This window comes from Harpia harpyja, chromosome 8 (genome assembly GCF_026419915.1).
Source record: "Harpia harpyja isolate bHarHar1 chromosome 8, bHarHar1 primary haplotype, whole genome shotgun sequence".
NCBI lineage: Eukaryota > Metazoa > Chordata > Aves > Accipitriformes > Accipitridae > Harpia > Harpia harpyja.
The window spans coordinates 52590056-52610840 of NC_068947.1; the positions used below are offsets into that span (position 1 = coordinate 52590056).

At 39.7% G+C, this 20785-nt stretch overlaps 1 protein-coding gene across 2 annotated transcripts; it reads right to left on the minus strand.

Moving 5' to 3' along the window:
• Positions 1–1112: 1112 nt before the first annotated feature.
• CASP2 (caspase 2) lies at positions 1113–20776 on the minus strand. Of its 2 annotated transcripts, XR_008236383.1 has the most exons (11): positions 20514–20776; positions 13857–14024; positions 12733–12808; positions 11165–11259; positions 9478–9654; positions 8130–8258; positions 7584–7674; positions 7408–7469; positions 3695–3844; positions 3491–3600; positions 3021–3120 (listed from the first exon to the last, which is right to left on the minus strand). XR_008236383.1 is itself a non-coding variant. In XM_052794941.1 (10 exons), the coding sequence occupies exons 1-10, from the start codon at positions 20661–20663 to the stop codon at positions 2986–2988; spliced, it is 1281 nt and encodes a 426-aa protein (XP_052650901.1). In that variant the 5' UTR covers positions 20664–20776; the 3' UTR covers positions 1113–2985. The 2 variants fall into 2 exon arrangements, 1 of the variants encoding a protein (XP_052650901.1); XM_052794941.1 differs by lacking the exon at positions 7408–7469 and having other exon boundaries at positions 1113–3120.
• Between the last annotated feature and the right edge of the window lie 9 nt (positions 20777–20785).

A 20785-nucleotide genomic window follows, 5' to 3' on the forward strand; every position in this document is an offset into this window, starting at 1 on the left:
ACTCAAGATTTGTAAAATACTTGTCTACATCCTGTTCACTGTTTTCACTCCCCATCCCACAAAACTTTTGACCTTATTATTCTTTTGGTTTTGAGCCAAAATGTGAACCGGTTAACACTTTGCTGCTATCCCAGCTATTAAAGTCATTCCTTAAACTATGCTAGTAGCTCAAAACTTATTTCTCTGAAAATATAAACATTTTGTTTACTTCATCTTCTGGACTACTAGAAACACTTTTTGCACAGGTAGATGGTGGTAATTCTACTGCTGCTACTACTACTACTAGATTTCCTGTACCAGAATTTGGTATTATTGAAAAAACAATGTACTTTTGCAATAAAAAGAGAACTTAGAAGACAGGAAATGCCCTTCTAGGTGTCACAGATGAGACGGAGTAAATGGCAACCTCCAGTGGATCTGGATACTGGGGATTATTTTAGAATTACTGAGAACAGAGCTTTTACCTTCTTATTTCACACTGGCTTTCACTCACTGGCTTTCTCCCAGATGCATTACCTGGGTCTCAGCTTCCCTTCCTAGCAGCAAGATCATTGCTCGTCTGTGAAGGTGGAGCAGAAAGTTGTGTTGGTTCTGTGCTGTACAGCTGCTCCCAGTTACCAGTCTTGGGCATTACAGGTCACAGCCTCCGGGCACCCCCTGGCATTTGTTTCCATGCAGCTCTCTGATCCCCTCGATCTTCCCCCACTTCCAGGGTCTTTCCTCCAGCTGGTATATTCACCTTCCTTCTGGGCCCTTCCTCCTTGCAAGACTCCTTTTTTTCAGGAAGCCTTCATTTTGGCACCAACTCTTCCTTCAAGAACACCAAGCCCACAATTTTCCCAATCTAAATACTTTATATGCTGAAACACAACACCACCCTCCTACTTGGTGGTTCTGCCTCATATCTCTTTATTAACGCATTAACTTTTGTTTAGCCCAGTTGTTACCAAAATTTACAAGCAGCCCATACTGCTTGAAGCTAGCAAGTAGCAGGCTTCTGCCTGAGAGTTCAGAAGTGCCTCTGGGAGGTACTACCTCAAGAAATTATGCTAAAATCTCTTTATATAGAAGTTCCATTGGTATAACTCTCCAAATGGAAGATACTGCACAGATTAATCAAACAAGAATTCTTTATTTTGATTCCTCAAGGCAGTAAAATACAAGTATACAAAAAGAATATACAAAAGTGGCAGTGATAATGCAACTTGACGTAATCCTACACACATCTAATCCATCAGAGCGGATTGCTTCATCAATATACATATCTGTAAAATATTGCACCATTTCAAAGAGGGACCACTCAGGAAGAAAGTGTTTATACTCCAGGGAGGTACAACAGCCCCTAAACTGGTATCTTAAACTTCAGAGTAAGGCACCAATTGGCAAGTATGATCCTTGTTCTGTTTATCATGTTGTGTGTAACGTAAGTGCAAGACATGTATTAATGCTGCACCTTTGTCAGCTGGAGGAAACACAGCCTTCATTTCCCTAGGCAGAACAATAAAAAAAGCACATGCCTAATTTTCCAGCCTCCCTCCATATCTCTTTGTGCTTCCTATTCATAATTCTATCCTGAAAAAATATTTTAAAAGCCACACTTACATAAAAAGAGTAAGCCAGGAACTATGCCAACTTCCTGCTACAAAATGGAGAAGATCGAGACTTGTTCACTACAAGTGAACAGACTGTAGTCCACACGTAACCCAGTATATCAGGATTTAGGCTTTACCACAAAAAGAGAACAACGCCTATCTCCCATGTCACATCAAATAGGAGTAGCTGCAACAGGACACAAGCAAGAGACAAATTACAGCATGAAGACACTGTGTAGGAAATTTCCAAAAGAAGTGATGGATTATGCCACAACATTTCTTATCGACCAGTTGAAATGACACTTTGCAAACAATATTAGCTGAACAAATAGCTTTAAATGATCATGGCTGAAGAAAGAAAACTCACATACCAGGGTAATAATGTGAAACTCTTCCCTCATTTAAAAGGGAAACACTGCAGTGATAAATAATCCAAGCAACACGCTTAGACTGTAAAGAGCTGCCTTGAATATTTTTGTTAATTAAACAAAAGACAAAAGATCCTTCTGTACAAGGCTGTACGGTTTCAGGGATTCAGTTGTACAGTACAATTTACAGACTCCTGAGAAGTTGGTGGATTGAATGCTATGCCTGTTGTGACACACAGGTACTATGGCAAACAAATTCCTCAAAAGTAATATTCTATGCAGTTGTTCACTCTTGGGACTAACGGGAGCTAATCTAGAATTTCTAGATTATGTTTATGGAGGCTTATTTGTCTGTATGAGAAATCCTGGATCTCTATTTGTTTTGTTGATAACCTGGGATGTCTTGTAGTTCTCTTGATAACTTGGCTACAGAAGGAATGTGCAAAAACAGACTTTTAAGTGATCAAGATGGATAAGAAAGTGCCAAGTACTGAAAACTATAACCTTCCATTTTAGAGAGGGGAAGGATTCCCCTTCACAAGGAAGCCCTTTTCTAACGTGCACTGGAGCTGACTCCTGCATGAAGAACCAGGCAGAAAGTACTTAAAAATTTTAAAATACAAGCATAAGATAAGTAGCATCGTATGAGTAATCCTCCCTTCAGAAAGGCTTAACTTTAAAAAAAAAAATTATATGAATAGTCTGTTTCCCTTTTGACATTCACTTTGCTCCTTCCAAAGGATGTTCCCACTTCTTCCCAGTTCCAGTGCTGATCTTCTTTCCATCAATTTCTATACACATGGAATAAGTCAGGATATTAGAATTTTAAACCCTGAACTGAATCAGATTAGAAAAAGAGTTGCCAGATTATTTTAGAAAAAGACATCAAGAATTGGACTGGCCAGATATAAACAAGCATTCCTTGCTTGTGCATCTGATGTCACAGCCCATAAGAATGAAAACATAGACACCCATACTCAAAGTTCAGCTTTGGCAGTTTCTCTCTTCCAACAGAGCTGGCAGGGTTATTTTCCTGGCAGATAGCCAGGAAACAGGTAAAGGTCCCGACAGAGTGTGCTACAATATTCTGACATTTCCTTGCAGCGGTGAAATTCTGTGCCTGGGGCATAACCTTCTCGTTGCTTGATTTGCCTATTCACCTAGATGTGAGATTAAAAAAAAAATAAAGTGACTGGAAGAATTAAGAAGACAGAAGAAAAATGTCATTGCTTTCTGTACTCATAGATTATTCTGTTTAAAAAAGTAATTCTTGGCAAGCCAGATTAATTCTTCTCTTAAGTTCACCATGCGACTGCACAAGTGAAATGGAAGGAGTCAAAGAAACAGCATTTTTACTTTGGTTAAACTGCTGTGGAACTGTATATATATATAAAAATGGGAAAAGTAGTAATAATTTTGCTATAAACAAGGCAAGAACAATTGCTTTAATAGTAGATTAATCCTAGCAATTTGAAGCACTGGAAGGCTCTACAGAAACTAGGTAAGTGTGGGAAAGACACTCCAGCTCACCTTCACCAACATGTCAGCCACATGAGTGTCTCGGGAGTCCTCTGCAAACACAGAGGTGAGAGCCTCAATATACCAGGATCCACGCTTGGTGTTTCGCATGGCTGCAGTGCCTGAGAAGAAAGTGTGTATTACGATGAAGTTTCTGGGGAACACAGACACATAAAACCTCCTTATGCCCTAACAATTAGGGCCTTTCCCCAGTACCTTTCAGACAAGCATATCCACAGATCATATCAGAGCACGTAGGAAGACGCAGCTTGAGATTTTCTTCCTTGTTTGCATCACTTTCCTCACAGCCTGGGGAATCTGACCATTCTTTCCCATCTCTTTGATCCACTCCCCGGTCTGTCTCGTCTGGGAGGGGGCAATAAACAAGGAGGGGGAGAAGGAGGAAAAAAAAAAAAAAAAAAAAAAAAAAAAAAGAGAAGAAATTATCTTGAATTACTGGATGTAGTTTTCCTGTACTTCCTTAGTTTTGGGCTCTGGTCAGCAATGCCAGAACTGCTGTCAAGCAGAAAGCTTTTGCATGAACTTTAAGCTTTTTCAGCTGTTTCTAAAACTCATCTGAAAGTTCTTCTGCACGAACTAATGCAGATACCAACAAGCGCTGAACTTGCTCAACCTAACGTGACTGTTAGTCCGCCTACCGACTGATTTTCTCCCCTCTCCTTTCCTATATCCCATTTTCTCCCCATCTCCTTTCCAGATCATGGGATAACCAGAAAGCAAAGAAGTTTCTGATAGTTCTTCATCATGCATGGAAGGATTTGATGCCTAGCCCTAAAAGTTTCTATTTTCCACTTTTACCTACCTTAGAAATGTCCAAAAATGTCTAGTCCAGTTTGGAATACTACCTACCTACTCATTGCAGAACTCAAATGAGAGCCATAATTTTATTTGCTAAGCTCTACCTCCAAGACATCAAGAAAACATGGACAAAATATATGACCTAGTTCTAAATCCTGACTATAATATCACTTGTTTCAATCAAAAGCATAAATTGTGCAATAGTAAAATACAAAATAATTTGACCCCAAACACAAGAGAGAGAAGTCCAGTACATAGAGTTTAGTTTAAAACCTGGAGAACATTTAATGTCCTTTCCAGGATTCATTAGTATGTATTATGACAAGTGTAGATATTCTCAACTGGTTGTTCACATGATGCAGAGCTTCCATTGTAATCTAGACTAACTCCTTAGTGGTAATAACTTTAATAGTCCAGCTATGCTGTATAAAAAATAAAACTACGTTTTACAGGTTTTCTATATAATTTTGCCCTTTTGTTCTTCTGTTGTAAGATGAGAATCTACTATGCTACTTACTTCCTAACAGCATAGGTCAGATTCTAGTCTTAGAGGGCATAAGCGTCCACTTCAGGGGCCTTCTTGTTATGATGGCTCTAGGTTTTTGTTGCCAGGTTGTGCCTAAGAAATGTATTTGGATTTCTAACATTTTTACAGGCAGTGGCACTGGTGGCATCTCATAATTATGCACAGGAAACAGTCAGTTCATAAGTCAGCAATGTTGGTTTTTTCCTCCAAAATGCAAGCAGCAGTGGGAGGGGTGTGATTATCTGACAGGCTAGATATTGCCTATAATTAAGGCTCCATAGCTTAAAATTTCATCATTACTTCCATCAAGTTCCTTCATCATCACTTTAAGGTAGCAATGCAATTTTTTCCATTTTTAACCACACTTTTTTCATGTCTGTTATCACACTTCTCCAAATCCTTTTAGTTCTCTATCTTCCTAAAAATTCAGTGTACCATTCACAGCGTATGTTATTTCAGACAAGACTCAGGTAGTTTTCCAGTCAAGCTGTATTATTCACACTGTCATCATCCATAACGTATAAAGTCAAAACCTTTTTGATTAAAGCTTCAGAATTAGGTGTCTTCCTCATGCATTTGTCTTCAAACACCATTTCAGTCAACTTACCAACATAACTAAAAAGTGTAAAGCACTAACCCTATCAGGATATTCCTCTGCATACTTAACCTCTAATTTATATCACCAATAACTGCCACCCAGATTGATCCTATCTGTTTAAATTTTACTGAAGCTCCCAGATAGCTGTTTTCCCAATTGATTTAAATAACTGCTAACTACCTATTTGTCATTATTTACCACAGTTCTTCACTTTTCTGGATCAACTACTATATTAACCACAGATGTTAAGCAGCTTCAAAGTCTCATTTTATGTCATAGTGAAATCTGACTATTTGTCTTTTCCCATTGCTTTCTGTTGCCGCTGGTTTTTGATCCATGACTGTAGGTGGACTACTTCAATTCCTTAGCAGACTCCTGCCAAAGGCCCTTTGGAAGTAAACTGTACCAACTCTTCTTTATCTACATTTTTTAATGTGTCATTAATAGAAGATAGATAAGGCCGATTACATAAACTTAGGGAAAAAATAACCTATGCATTTCTCATTTTATTTCAACTGGCTCCAGCAAACTTGCATGGCATAGAGAGATTGACTACTAATCTCAAGTTGTCCACACTATTTATACAGTCTTTTAAATGCTGCTTTTGAAAAAAATTTGTATTGGCTAGTCTAACCTTTGAATGCTAACATGAAAAGGTACACATTTTGGTTCACAGCTCAATTATTTTGTAACTAGCTTTCCCCTCCAACTATTAATCAAGGTTTAAAAGAGAGGTTAAAAAAAGCAGGTTTTTTGCTTTTTTTTTAAATTGAAGAAAGATTTTTCCCTTTCAGTTGCTCAAGTCTCAATCTTTTGCCTATTGCAGTATCCCAGTTCTACAGCATTTTGCATAGCGAGCTTACCACTGTTTCTTAACTGAAACCTTTTTGGGAAGGCGAAGCCTGATTTGTTGACGTGAACAGACCCATTATGGTAACATTAGTGTCAAATAAACCTGATTACCTAATTAGGTCAGCTCCAAATTCTGGCTTATTACACTTATTTCCACACTGTATGAGTCTGCATATTCAGGTTTGTTCAAGAGTATCTAAAGGTTCAATAACATAAGGAAAGCAATCACATTCAATTCATATTGTAAACATGCATGTTAGAATATTTCTACATGCTTAGAAAGATCAAATATTTGTGATTGCCAAAATACTCCATGTAGACTTTAGGTTCTTCTCTGCATTGTGATTAAACATGAGTAGGTAACAGGTGAATGAAACATCTTCTTGACTAGAGGACAAACTACAAAGCTCTGCTAAAAATGAAAAAGAAATTGCAAGAAACAAGGGAAAAGAACATGAAAAGGCACACACGCTCAAAAAACTTCTCTATTGCATGGGAAAAAACCAAAGCTTTCTAAGACAGAACTTCTCTTTGGAGTATCTGCAGTTTCACAGCAATCCCAAAAAGTCCAAACACTTTAAGGAAAAATTTGGTCATTAGCAGATCTGAAAGGTAGTTAGTTACAGACATGTGTTTAGCTACAAAAGGAGAGAAAACGAAAAGCAGAATTTAAAAAAAAAAAAAAAGGAACAGAAAGAGTGGAAAAAGAACAAGCCTATGACAATCAAGAAAAGAATTCTGTACAATAGTATGTAAGAATTCTATAACAGTATGTGGAAAAGGATGTAAGGAAAGGTCATTTGAAGGTTGAAAACAGGATAGGGTAAAGGAAAAAAAAAAAGAAAAAAAAAAAGACTCAGAGCCAACTTCGATAGCTCAAGAGATGACAACACAAGAGACACAACACATCCAGGATCAAGAGAAAGACAGGACCTCAGGCAAGACTCCAGTGCTAGTGTACCACTCCATGCTGTGCTGCAATTTGATGCACCGTATGCCCCACTCCCCCTACTGCAGGCATAGCAAGAGAAAGCCTCAATATACGAGTGGGATATGATAGAGCTTCATATCACTAAGGTGCTCTGGGGTCTGCAAGTCAATGCACACGCCTCATGCAGAGCAAAAGACACTTACAGAGCAACAGATGCAGTGGCAGCAGCAGGGCAGAGGGAGGTGAATATGGGTCCCACTTACACCTGAGAGAAGCAAAGAGGAGAGTTGACAGCAAGTTGAATGTGAGGGTGTGTATGTGTGTAAAATGAGCCTTAATGGCATGCCAAATACATGGCTTTTAGTATTTGGGTACTCACCTCCCCGGCAGGCCTGAATAAAGAACATTTTTGGCTTATTCTGGAGATTTGGACAGTTTGCATTATCAAAGAGCCGGAAAGCCTCCTGCAACTGAGAAGAAAGATGATAAATTCTTCACTGCAGCCTTCTGTGAGCCAAACCCAGTCTCACCTTGCTTCCCTGTATTTTGGTTATTACTCTCCAGTCTTGATATTTTCTCCTTTATCTCCAAACTCACTGTGTGACAAACACATCCCTTTCCCACCCTCTCCCCCAGCTCCTACTAGTTCGAGTTCATGCACTCTACCTAGTAACTGTACATGAAGGAGAATGAAATAACTTCTCCTACTTGCCCTATTTCTATGCCATTCTTTACCTTACAGACCGCTCACAGACAGCCCCCTGCCTTTTTCTCCCCACAAGCCCTTATTTTCTCCTTTTCAAAAAATGTGAATCCTTAGTCTCCCATCACTTCACTTTTTTTTTTTTTAAACTTTTTTTTCCTCTTTCCATTGTTACTTTCCAACACTTAACCTAAAACAACGTATCAGGACACAGCAATATACCTGCAGCAGTTTGCCATCACTGCCATAAACCCCACCCTCCACACCGTGGGAAAGTAAAGCTACAATGCAGGAATCCACATCCCGATGATCTGGCAGCTTAGAGAATCTCTCCAATGAATTCTGCATCTCCTGGAAGAGAGAAAAAACCCAATGTTTAATGCTTTCCAGACTTGCACAGCGAAAGTGAGTCAATATACACGGAAAAATACAAATGGTCCTCCTGTTATGAAATAAACCCTACATACATCAAATTTACAGGATAAAAGACGTGTTCCATAAAAAAACCAGCAAAATGTTCTTGTTCTTTTATGTAATATTATGTAATATTTATGTAATATTCATATGTAATATCCTAAGTATAACACTGTGAAGTAGGAAACACTTGGGCCAAAGGGGGATGCAGCAAGTATCTGAATTGGTACATATGGATTCAATACAGGAGAAACCAACTGATATTTTATAGAGGTTTTACACTGACACTTGAGTCTGGCTGGGATTTTGGAGCAATTTAACAGATACATACTCTGGTATTTCAGGCATTCAAACACTAGTGATCAAAACACAATAATAATTTAAAGTGGAAAACTTTAGGAACTATGACAACATGGCAGGTGCAAAAGTCTTATTATAATGTTGCAAAAGCTGCCTTCTTGAATAAAATGCTCTTTAACAGGTTCTGTACCACTTGGTTTCATAGGGATTTAAAAGGACTAAGAACAAATGAGGCTGGAGAAGGCAGCAATTGCATTCCTAAGGAAAGTGAGTGACTTGATTCAGTCAGTCAAGGAACATTACCAATTTTCCTAAGTGAACCACAGCCACTTCTCTAGCAAAGCAAAGACTGAAAGAGTGGTATTTAACTGCATAGATACTAGAAGACTGATAAATAGGATGGCAATTGACTCAATCAGTGAAAGGACATGAAAACATCACTTACACTTGCAAAGACTAGGTCAAATATTTGCGAAGTTTAACTTTTAGGATAGCAGAACACTGGAAAAGTCTATCGAGAGTAAACTGGAGACTTATTTGTGTTTTTAACACACATGCCAGATGTGGCCTAGAAATTCTTGCACCTTGCACTACAGTCAGACTAGAGTAGTATCTCTTGTGGTCCTTCATGACCCTACTTTCCATCCTTAAGTCCTCTGCCTTCCAAGCTTCTTCATATTTGTGAGCATGTGAGCAGACGTCATGCCATTTAGGCTTATTTTCTATGCGTAAGTGACCACTCACATCTTCCTGTTCAAGCTTAGTTATACCAAAGGGAACCTCTTAAGATGTTTATGTAACAGTTACAAACTCTCATCCATACTGGTTGTGAAGTACTGGGATCCATCCCCCTCACCTGTGCAGTTTGATCATGAAAGACAGTCACTTGGTACCCAAGATGCTTAAAAAGCATCTCCAGGGAAGTACAGTCCACATCTCCCCCTGCACGATACTCCAAGTCCTTCTCACTGCTGAAATGGATGTTGCTGAGAATAAGTGCTAAGCCTCTGGGCTCTGATATCAGTTTATATGCCTGAGAAGAAGATTTAAAATTGGTAAATTTAGACTACACAAAGAAATAATAGTGTTAAAGTAGAACAGCAACCCCTACCTACTAACTTGATACGATGTGCAGGATTTCTTGATTGAGAAGGCACAAAACCAGCAGAGGTCAAAGTTGTGATTTTTTTTTTTTTTAAATAAATAAAACAAATGTTTGTATTGCAAAGGGTGCAAGGACAACTGTATTTGCAAGCCTCCACAACTGATGATCCTACAACACTACTATTAAGATGTTATACTAGCTTGCTTTATTTCTCATTTTAAAAGAAACACAGCTTATCCATTTCAAACCGTGAATTAGGTCTTGCTAACTTTTCTCCCCTTCCCCACCCTCACCCCAGCATGGCCCCGTATATTTCCACCATCCCCATCAAAGGCCTTAGGACAGCACTATGTAAAATTTGGCTAACATTTCTTAATTGCTGTTGGAAGCAAACAGAGATGTAAAATAGCATGTAAGTGGAATCGTAACAGCAAAGGACTGTCAGTCACTAATCCTGAAAGTTATGTGGCTGGCAAAAAAGGCTAACGGAAAGAACTAATTTAAAAGGGGTGTCTTCAAATTAAGTTCCCTCTCTGCCCCTCCCACTGGAACAACAACAAATGAATAGTAAATCAGTTACTAACACTCCTGTAAATTGGAAGCGAAATTTAATAAGGAGCATATCAAATCAGGTGTATCCAGCCACAGATGTAAAAGGAGCCAAGTCAAGCTCACACTGATGCTGCCTAATTAGGTCTCCCCAATAGACAGTTAATAAAAAAAAAAAAAAAAAAAATCAGTTTTGCTGAACACAGAGCCTGTGACAGAAGTGTTAAGTGTTAGCACATTGTGTAACCCTCGTAAAGTGTCTGCCTCATTATACGAAATGATTTTTTTCCTTAAGCCCACCCCACCACAATCTATGCTTTACAAGCATAAACAAAAAGTAATTAGACTACCTACGTAACTTCAAATGCTGCAGAAGATTAGAAATTCAGGTTGTTCTACCCAGTACTACCCAGCACAGAATCCTAATCTGGTTCTTGAGCCTGAAGAGACTCTTCCAGGTACAGCTGGCAATTAAAACAGCCAAGACTGTGACTACTAGTCAAAACACAGTTCTAGTACCTTACAGTCATTTGCAGGGTGTGTCATCACACAGAAGGAGATGAGGATGCAGACAAATAAATATGAGGCAGTAATAATGACAGCTTACACAGAGCAACAGAACAGAAGGCATTTCACGAAGCTCTTCAAGAGGCAGGGATTTGTACAGAGTTACAGAACTTCTCAGAATTTCTGGATGCTTGTAAATGAAACGACGTCAAATCAACCATGACTGGTAACACCTTTCAGTTACACAAATAGCACAACACTGATTTGTATCCCAATAAAGCATGTGTTTCGAAGCAGTTTTAAGTAGCATGTGTTCAGCTGATATATCCAAACTCCTCACATCTTTCACATCTTAAGGAGATTTTCTCTGTCAACTACTTACCAAGTGCCGATGATCATGATAAAATTCAGGAGTGCAGTACTTCACTGGAGGAATCGGGGGACCATCTCCATTATCCAGGGAATGTTCCATTGGTTCTGTGCAAAACAAACATATCGATAATAAGAAGAAATTCCAACTATAAAGCCTCTGCATTAAGGTAGTAACTTGCAAATTCTGAACTATGTGGTCTTAGGCATATTCCTGTATTATACTATTCATACCTCTAAAAATTTTGCTTGATCAGGGACTACAGACACACAATGAAACAGCAGAAAAAAATTAAAGTACTGGAATGGTATGCTTATTTTTTTATAATTTTAATTGGCAACTTTTTTTTTTGTCTTGTATGTGGGTTAGCCTTATCTAAGGCCTAGTAAATTTGGTTCTAGAGAGTATGAAAACAGAATTCTCATCTAAAATTAGAGCCATGTGCTTTCTGTCATTTTGTACAGTATGTTATTCCTTTCACAGTTAGGCAGACAAACCATTGCTACAAATATTCAAACAGAATAGTGCTTTTCCTTTCATAAAAGGCCTCCCGTGCTCACTGGATACAATTATTTATTTTTTGCTGAACACATGCATAAGTGATCAAACTACACGTTTCTAACTTCCATAAAGTGCAATGCCCTTTTTTGTTTATCTGCCTCTGAACAACCCTTTCCTCAGTAACAGCAGATGAGAGGAATGATAATCAACTATTTGCCATTTGCAGACAAACACTCACTCCCCTGTCCTGAAGAAACGGAGCTAATGACATTCATGATATCCTTTGAAATCCTTTTTCGGCCTTTTGAGGGATGGCTCTCCTGGTTGGAGGAACATACGCTCTAAAAAAACAAAACCAACCCAACCCTAAAACCTTTGCACCTAAGTTAAAAAGCCCTTCAAAATCTAGACACTTGTTCTTTAACACCAGAGAGAGAGAGCGCCTAGTAACCAGCACACAGTTAAAGCTGTGGTTAGGGAACAGGAGTACTCCAGGCATTACCAGAGGCAACATAAAGACTAGCAAGGAGATTCACTCCAACAACTAGTTCCCTGATTTAAGTCACAAATGCCTGCTAAAGAAAAGCTGATTTGCTGCACTCAACAGAAGCTATAGAAATCTGTGTTGGGCCCATGTAATGTATATAAGGCCTTGTACTTAAACTTACTTGCTAAGAAGAAGTCTAAGTTAAGGAATACTGCCCCAAATCAGTATCTTTTCACAGCTCTAGTTCAACTAAACTCTATTACAAATCTTAAAGAAGAAAATCTTTGAAACGTCTAAAATTTTACTGACATGTAGTGTTTAAGCAACAAAATCTCCTGTAAGAATAAATGAAGCTGACTAGAAACTGATTTGGTTCTCTCTTCCAATATGCTATTTCACTTTTATTTTCTAGCCTAATTCTGCCTCTTGCATCTGATCATAATATAGTCAGTTCACTGTCAAGGTTTGTATTCCTGGGATGAGCAAAGTGGTGGCAAGCTTATTGCTAGAATTGAATTAAGAGAGTATTAAGAAATTAGAAGCAACCAACCAGATAGCCAATCAAGTATTCACGATGTCACATGCAACTCACCAACCCAGCGCGGTCTCTTTGAATTGGATGACTCACTGGCAGGGACTGGAAGATTTGATCCATAACAGTGTTCAAGCTACAAGACATCCAATAAATCCACGAAAAAGAGTAGCATAAACCAGTTATTTTTTTTCTCTACAGTATAAGCCTGTAGGTGTCATGGTACAAAGATACATGCATTTACATACACATATACGTGACTTAAAAAAATAACGTTATGGTTCACATCCAAATGAAACATCATGACAAGATAGCAGCAGCATTTTCTGTCAATGCAAAATTCCTTCCCTTCTTTGCTCATCTCTACTTCTACCCAAATCCCCAGTTTGGAAACCTTACACTGAAGTCATATCCTCCTCATTTTTGCCAAAAATTGATTTGTCCAGCGATTCCTATCTTTCTGTTTGCTTTCAAGATGTCATTGTTTGTATAGTAAAGCACAACTGAAAACAAAAAAGTGGAAAGGGTAGTCTAATAAATCCTACATTTTAATAAGGGAACATCTCTCTTCAAAAATATCTGGCCTTCCTTCATATAAAATACGTTTACTGCCAATTTCCATCCTTGTCAATGCACTAAGAATATTGAATCTTTGCTAAATTCTTCTTCTAGTCCAACGCTAGCAACTGCAGATAGTAAAAAGGTAAAAATACAAATAACAAAATAAAGAAAGAAAAGTCTCTCTCTCCTCAACAGACTCACAAGGTTTCCTCTGAACATCAGGAAACACACTTTTACTGTGAGGGTGATGACCGAGCACTGGAGGAGGCTGCCCAGAGAGTTTGCAGAGTCTCCATCCTTGGAGATATTCAAAAGCTGTCTGGACATGGCCCTGGGCAACCTGCTCAAGGTGATACAGCTTGAGTGGAGGGTTTGCACCAGATGACCTCCAGACGTCCCTTCCAACCTCTACCATCTTGTGACCCTGTGTGAAAATTCTCTTCTTCCCAAATTCCTTCCCCTCTGCTTTTACTAAAGCTACTACAAGTTTCAATTTGCAGCAAACCCCCATCTTGTCCTTTATAAACAATTTTTCTTTTTTCCCATTTCAAAAAAGATTACTTCGTGCCCAAATCCAATGTGAAATGCAGTCCATCCATCTTATTTTTTTAAAACTGTTGTACCCTTGCAATCCCACGGCTCAGGTTGGATATTGTCTTCAAGATCATTGCCTCCAGATGCTGTTGTTTCGTTTCTCGTAAAGCTTCACAGAAGGCTGAGAAGGCATTAGGGCCTCTCTTGGGCAGCAAATTGAGGAATTCCACATTTTGGCTGAAGCTCCCAGACTTGGCCTAGATCCAGAGAAAAAACAAAATCCATACTCAAAGTAACACCCCAACACAATTAATTTTCAATGAATCTTCAGAACAACTACATTTTTTTTACTTCATGTAAATGTTTCATCATTGTGCTTAGCTGTGCTAGATCCATTTTTATAGCTTTTCCTAATTGATTTCGCTCCCATTCCTCTGTTCCTATTAGCTCAAGGGGGAGAGTATATGACAACACAGCAAGCCAACAATTCACCTATCACCACACACAGTAATACACCTTCTTCTCTCTAAACTTTTACTTCCAGTTACTGTTGGAATAGTATCTGCTTCCCCTCACTGAATACATGAATTCCAGAACATGCTTCCATTACTGCCCAATAGTTTGTAGTCTCATGTAGCGATATGCAAATCCCTCAGATAGCATTAAATAAAACACTTATTATACACAATCAATTCCAAAAAGATACTACATATGTATAAACTGTAACATTTAAACCAAAGAAGCAATATACAGTAGTATATGAGAAAAAGTAACAATCAAAAATGAAATTTATGTATCTGTGAAACATTCTCAAGAAGTTCTAATTGTTAGAATATTAACAGGGCATTTGTCAACAAATTGTATAATTTATACAATAGTAGCCTTCCCTGAAATCAAAAACAACCAACAAATCAGGTACTAAAATACTGGGTATCAAAAATAAATTTTATCAATTCCATGGAATTCATCTATATTTTTTGAATTACCACTTAGATCTAAGATGTCTTCTTTCGGTGGATGATAAGAAATGGTTGGCGAGTTACACAGAATCAAGGCCTAACACTATGCTTGCAATCACAGGAAAATCAGAAAAAAAGCCTCAAGTCACATGTGTAAATCCTCTGCTACAGAAGATTTCACGTCATCTGGTTTCTTTTATAATATTTATCAAGCTTGGTGTTAAAAGTAGTTTGGCTTTTGTCCCATCACACTGTTTGGAAGAATATTGCAAAATCTTGTTGATCCAATGCTTATGAACCTATTCTGAAACTTCAGAATAGCTTCATTCATGACTGACTAACAGCATTTATTTTTGTATCAACAATGTCCCTTGACTTCAATGTTCTCCTGTCCTTTCCCTTATTTATCAAACTTCTTTCTACAAATTGGTCTCAATTTGCTACAGTAAACAAGCCACTTTCTCTCAGCCTCCTCATAAGTGGCCTCTTCCCCTTGACAATGCAAGTAGCCTTTCCTACTCCCACAGAAACCTCAACTTTCAGAGCACTGTTGACTGGAAGTACATACAGTAATATCTCACCTGTGCCTCTCCAGAAGTATGAAAATACTTTCCCCTTTCTCCTGGTGACACTCCTCCACTAGTCCATAGAAGATAACCAGCTCCATATACTTGTATCTTGCTGTAAGCCCACTGAATTTTATTTTATCTAATAAAGTAATTGACAGCTGATATTCTGAAGTACCTATTAATTGTTTCCTCCTTTCTAGCAGACGTGCAGCTGTCTATGACAAGCTTAGGATCATTAATCTTCTTCGCTTTATGTCTTCATAGTCTATGATTCTAAACCATAAATCATAATTAAGAACACAAGCTGACCTCAAGAATTGGATCTTAAGTTTTACTGAAAAGTTAAGAAATTTCCATAAAGTTCATATTCTGCACTTTGTATGCACAGCAGTCAGCTTTTGGCAGACTTCTTCCTTAATGCTTCCTTAAATACCCAAAGTGCTGTACCTCCTTATGTAACTTCCACATCAACACCACATTTAGGTTATACTAAATAAAGTTCAGCAAACATTCAGAAGTAAAACTTTCGTAAGGCAGACTTCTTTCACTTTATTTTCTAATACATTCTTAATTTATTTTTTTACCCTCACAGATGAGTTTGATAATCTGCATAAGAGGAACTGGTTGCACGATAAACTGAATTCCTGTCAAAATCCCATAGTATTAGTCTTCTTATTGAGCCTGAATATACATGCAGAATCTGTGGAGAGAGCATATATACTTGACAAACATCCTAATCAAATGTATGTCACTTTTTCAAAGCCAGTGATCCCCTCATTACTGTCTAGTGATCAACACAGAGCATTTAAATCTCTTTATCTATACAATCTGGTAGTCTTCAATTACAGTACAGAGTATTCAACTTGTTTAAAAAGCAAAAGAAAGCTCTTGCTATCAGATCTGCAATTTTGAAGGTCCATCCCAGAGCTCTGGAAGAACATCTGATGCTCTGACAAGGCGGCATTAATGAAATGGATTTTGGACTTCATCTTAAAAACAGCTGTTTCCACTGTCCCACTTTATTTCCACTATAATTTTTGCTCTGTGTTTAAAATCCCTCTCTTCTAGGCCTTCATCTAGATAATTATATTTACATCATCTTCGCTACACAGGAAACACAATTTTTTTTGTCTCTATTCTTTCTTAGAACTGTATAATGGAAAAAAACTCAAATTGCTTAGTATCTTTCTTAATGACCCAATTTAAATTCATTCCTGTCAATTCCTACTCTCTCTCCCCACTTTGGGCAAAGGAAACTGCTCCTATTTATTAACTCTTCTCCAGTGTACACCTATAAACTCTTTACTCACTCTTCATATTCCTTGTGAGCTCTTCATCCAGCTCAACCACCTTTGTCTTCAGTGGCTCTTCCTGCAACGTCCTCCACTCCCACTTTTTTCTTACTTGTGGTAAAGTTTCAGTACTGGTTTAGCATCTCACACTTGAAGAAATTTCATCCTTCCTTCATCGCCCTGAGCTCCTCGGTTTATTTCACTTTCCTTAGATTACAAAAGCTTATTTAAGTGCAGTGCCCTATTTCCAGAACCATTTTTTTTATTCTTCTGTTTAGTTTAAATGAAACCAACAGGACCAGTATAATTGTTGTGTTTTTAAGACAAGATGATTTAAAACATAACTATTTCTCCAGATCTTGATTTCCTGACTTTTTGGGGGAGCAGGGGGATATATAGAACCAGTCAGTTACAATATCCAGGAAAATCTACGTTCTATCATCGGACACAGTGGCATTTGCCTCCTCCTATTTCCACTAAGGTACCTGATGATTAGCGTCACAACACATTTTCAAGGGTAGGCTACCTAACAGCCCTCCTAAGACCTTTGTTCACATTTGAGCAGAGAGTGGAAGACTATTACAAATTCACAGACCTACTATAGGAAAATGAAAGCTAAGACAAAGTGTTTTTGACTCAAGTGATTTTTTTCTTTATGCATGTTACTTCTTGTTTATCCACAGCACTGTTATGATTAGTACTATCCTGCAAACATTCCCTTCATTTCCATCCTTCTAGTACAAAGCATACTTTGCAGTACTACTGTTCCAGCTGTGAATGCTTTCCTCCTACCCCTGCCATATTTGTATTTTTGCTGCAATTTCCAGATTCATACCCTGCAACAGTAGTTCAAGTCACTTTGTTCTCTTGTTCAGGCTGCTATTGCTCTTTACGTACATTTAAGCTCTTAGTTATGTGCGTATGTTGTATTAGGCACTATTTTTCCACTAAGCTATTACTATTTACCCGACTTATCCATCATAACACCTTTCTCCTTACTGATAATCCATTACTAAGTATTGGTGCATCTCCTTATACCCAATTACACCCAGAGGGGAAGATTCCCTTAGTCGTCTTCCCCTCTGTCTCAGTTTAACACTTCTTAACTACAGCAGCATTTTGCCAAAAAGACTATTTTCTCTGGCATTATGCTACCTTTGAGAGGACTTCTTTTTTTTCCTTCTCCTTTTCTTCCCCTCCTCCTTCAATGACTAACTGCAGGCCAGCAACTGAACATCCCTACTAACCACCCATACTTCAGCAGTGTTGCTGTTTAACCCCTGCGGGCTGCTAAGCCCCACACAGCTGCTCACTCACTCCCTCCCCAGCAGGATGGTGGGGAGAATCGAAAGGGTAAAAGCGAAAAAACTCATGGGCTGAGATAAAGGCAGTTTAATAGGTAAAGCAAAAGCTGCACACATAAGCAAAGCAAAACAAAGAATTAATTCACCACTTCCCATTGCCAGGCGGGTGTTCAGCCATCTCCAGGAAAGCAGGGCTCCATCATGCGCAACGGTTATGTGGGAAGACAAAATACTCTAACTCTGAACATCCCTCCCTTCCTTCTTCTTCCCCCAGCTCTATATGCTGAGCATGACGTCCTATGGTCTGGAATATCCCTTTGGTCAGCTGGGGTCAGCTGTCCCAGCTGTGTCCCCTCCCAAATTCTTGTGTCCCCCCCGCCTCCTCGCTGGTGGGGTGGGGCGAGAAGCAGAAAAGCCCTTGGCTCTGGGTAAGCACTGCTCAGCAGTAACTGAAACATCCCTGTGTTATCAACACTGTTTTCATCACAAATCCAAAACACAGCACCATACTAGCTACTATGAAGAAATTAACTCTATCCCAGCCAAAACCAGTACAATCAGTTCTTGATTCATTCTCTGACTTTCACTGTCTTTCTGTATCTTTGTCCTCTTTCACTAGGGATTGGAGCTATTTCAGGTAAGACTGCCCGCATCTCCCACAACTTAGCACAGATATCCTTGACAGGTCCAATGAGGAATTTCACATTATCTTTGACATACAATGAGTCAAAATTCATTAGGAAGTTACTTCTTCATTGCTTTCTGTCCTGGTTTTGGCTGGGATAGAGTTAATTTTCTTTTTAGTAGCTGGTATAGTGTTATGTTTTGAATTTAGTATGAGAATAATGTTGATAACACACTGATGTTTTCAGTTGTTGCTAAGCAGTGTTTATACTAAGTCAAGGATTTTTCAGCTTCTCATGCCCAGCCAGCAAGAAGGCTGGAGGGGCACAAGAAGTTGGGAGGGGACACAGCCAGGGCAGCTGACCCAAACTGGCCAAAGGGGTATTCCATACCATGTGATGTCATGCCCAGTATATAAACTGGGGGGAGTTGGCTTGGGGGAGGATCGCTGCTCAGGAACTGACTGGGCATCGGTCAGCGAGTGGTGAGCAATTGCATTGTGCATCACTTGTTTTGTATATTCCAATCCTTTTATTATTATTATTATTGTCATTTTATTATTATTATTATTATCATTATTATTTTCTTCCTTTCTGTCCTATTAAACTGTTCTTATGTCAACCCACAAGTTTTACTTCTTTTCCCGATTCTCTCCCCCATCCCACTGGGTGGGTAGGGAGTGAGCGAGCAGCTGCGTGGTGCTTAGTTGCTAGCTGGGGTTAAACCACAACATTTTCAAAAACCTTATCAGTCTTAGGTTCATACCTTCTGCACTGGTACCCAGTAAATAGCTCATAATTCTCTTTTTCAGCATCTGTTCTTGTGACAGGACCATCAACCTTACTAAGGGACTAAGAAGTCCCTCAATTGCTTACTTGAGTCCCGAGATGCACTTGACATGCACCGTCAGTCACTTCCTTCCCAGTTTGCTTTCTCTTTGACATGCACCGTCAGTCACTTCCTTCCCAGTTTGCTTTCTCTTTGAAGACCTGTATCTCCATCCTGCACAGTCTTCGGTGCTTTACCGTATCTCTGGGAGCAATCCCAAGCTATTTCCAATGACTTCTCTTCATAGTACCCACTGCTCAGAAAAAGTGACAAGAACCTCCAAACAGCATTTGTCATCCGAGAGTAAGTCTTGGATCACGTAAGGTTCTTCACGCAATTTACAAAAACACATAGGAAGTACAAATTCTTTCAGTGAAAGGTGCCACGACAAGCTGGTTTACAATATATTCATTAACTTACTTTCACGGTATTCTTTTGGAAATAGGTATTATTCCTGCTTCTACAAATGGAAAAACAGAGGGGCCCAAAATGACAACAAAGGACTGGAAGACACCACCTGCTTCACGAAGCGCAGCCTGCCACAACTATGCACCGGCACGTGAGCCAAGGACTTAGTAAATCTCAGACAAAACCTGTATTGCCAAAAGCAGCTTGCAGTCCTCCTGCCTGTTGCAAGCAAACCCTGTTCTCCCAATGTAATCCCATTAAAACATGCGAGTAACATGTAGTCTTACGAGGAGTGGCTGAGGGAGCTGGGGCGGTTTAGTCTGGAGAAAAGGAGGCTGAGGGGAGACCTTATAGCTCTCTACAACTACCTGAAAGGGGGGTTGTAGTGAGGTGGGTGCTGGTCTCTTCCGTCAGGTGGCTGGAGATAGGACGAGAGGAAATGGCCTCAAGTTGCAGCAAGGGAGGTTTAGGTTGGATATTAGGAAAAATTTCTTTACGGAGAGGGTTGTTGGACATTGGAATAGGCTGCCCAGGGAGGCGGTTGAGTCACCATCCCTGCAGGTATTCAAAAAGCACGTAGACGAGGTACTCCATAATGTGGTTCAGTGGGCACGGATGATGGTTGGGCTCGATGATCTTGAAGGTCTTTTCCAACCTAAATGATTCTACGGGTTTTACCGTGCTGCCACCGCCAGGAGCGACACCGAGCTCCGCCAGAAAGCAAGTGCCGTCCGGCACGACCCGCACGCCCGCACCGCGTACCTGTATGGTCTCCACCATCTCCGCGGTGACGACGTCCTTCTCTATCATGTGCTCCAGCAACTCCTTTAAAACCAGCTGCTTCGCCAGCGCCACCCGGTTCTTCTTCAGCGCCTCCTGGTGACACCGCTGCATGCCGCACGCCACCAGCATCCCGGCGGGAGAGGGGACACCGGGGCCCAACTCGGCGCCCAGCGCCGCCCCGACCCCTCCCGGCGTTCTGCTCAGGAGGAAGCGGGCCGACTCCGCGGGCGGCCGACTCCGCGGGCGGCCGC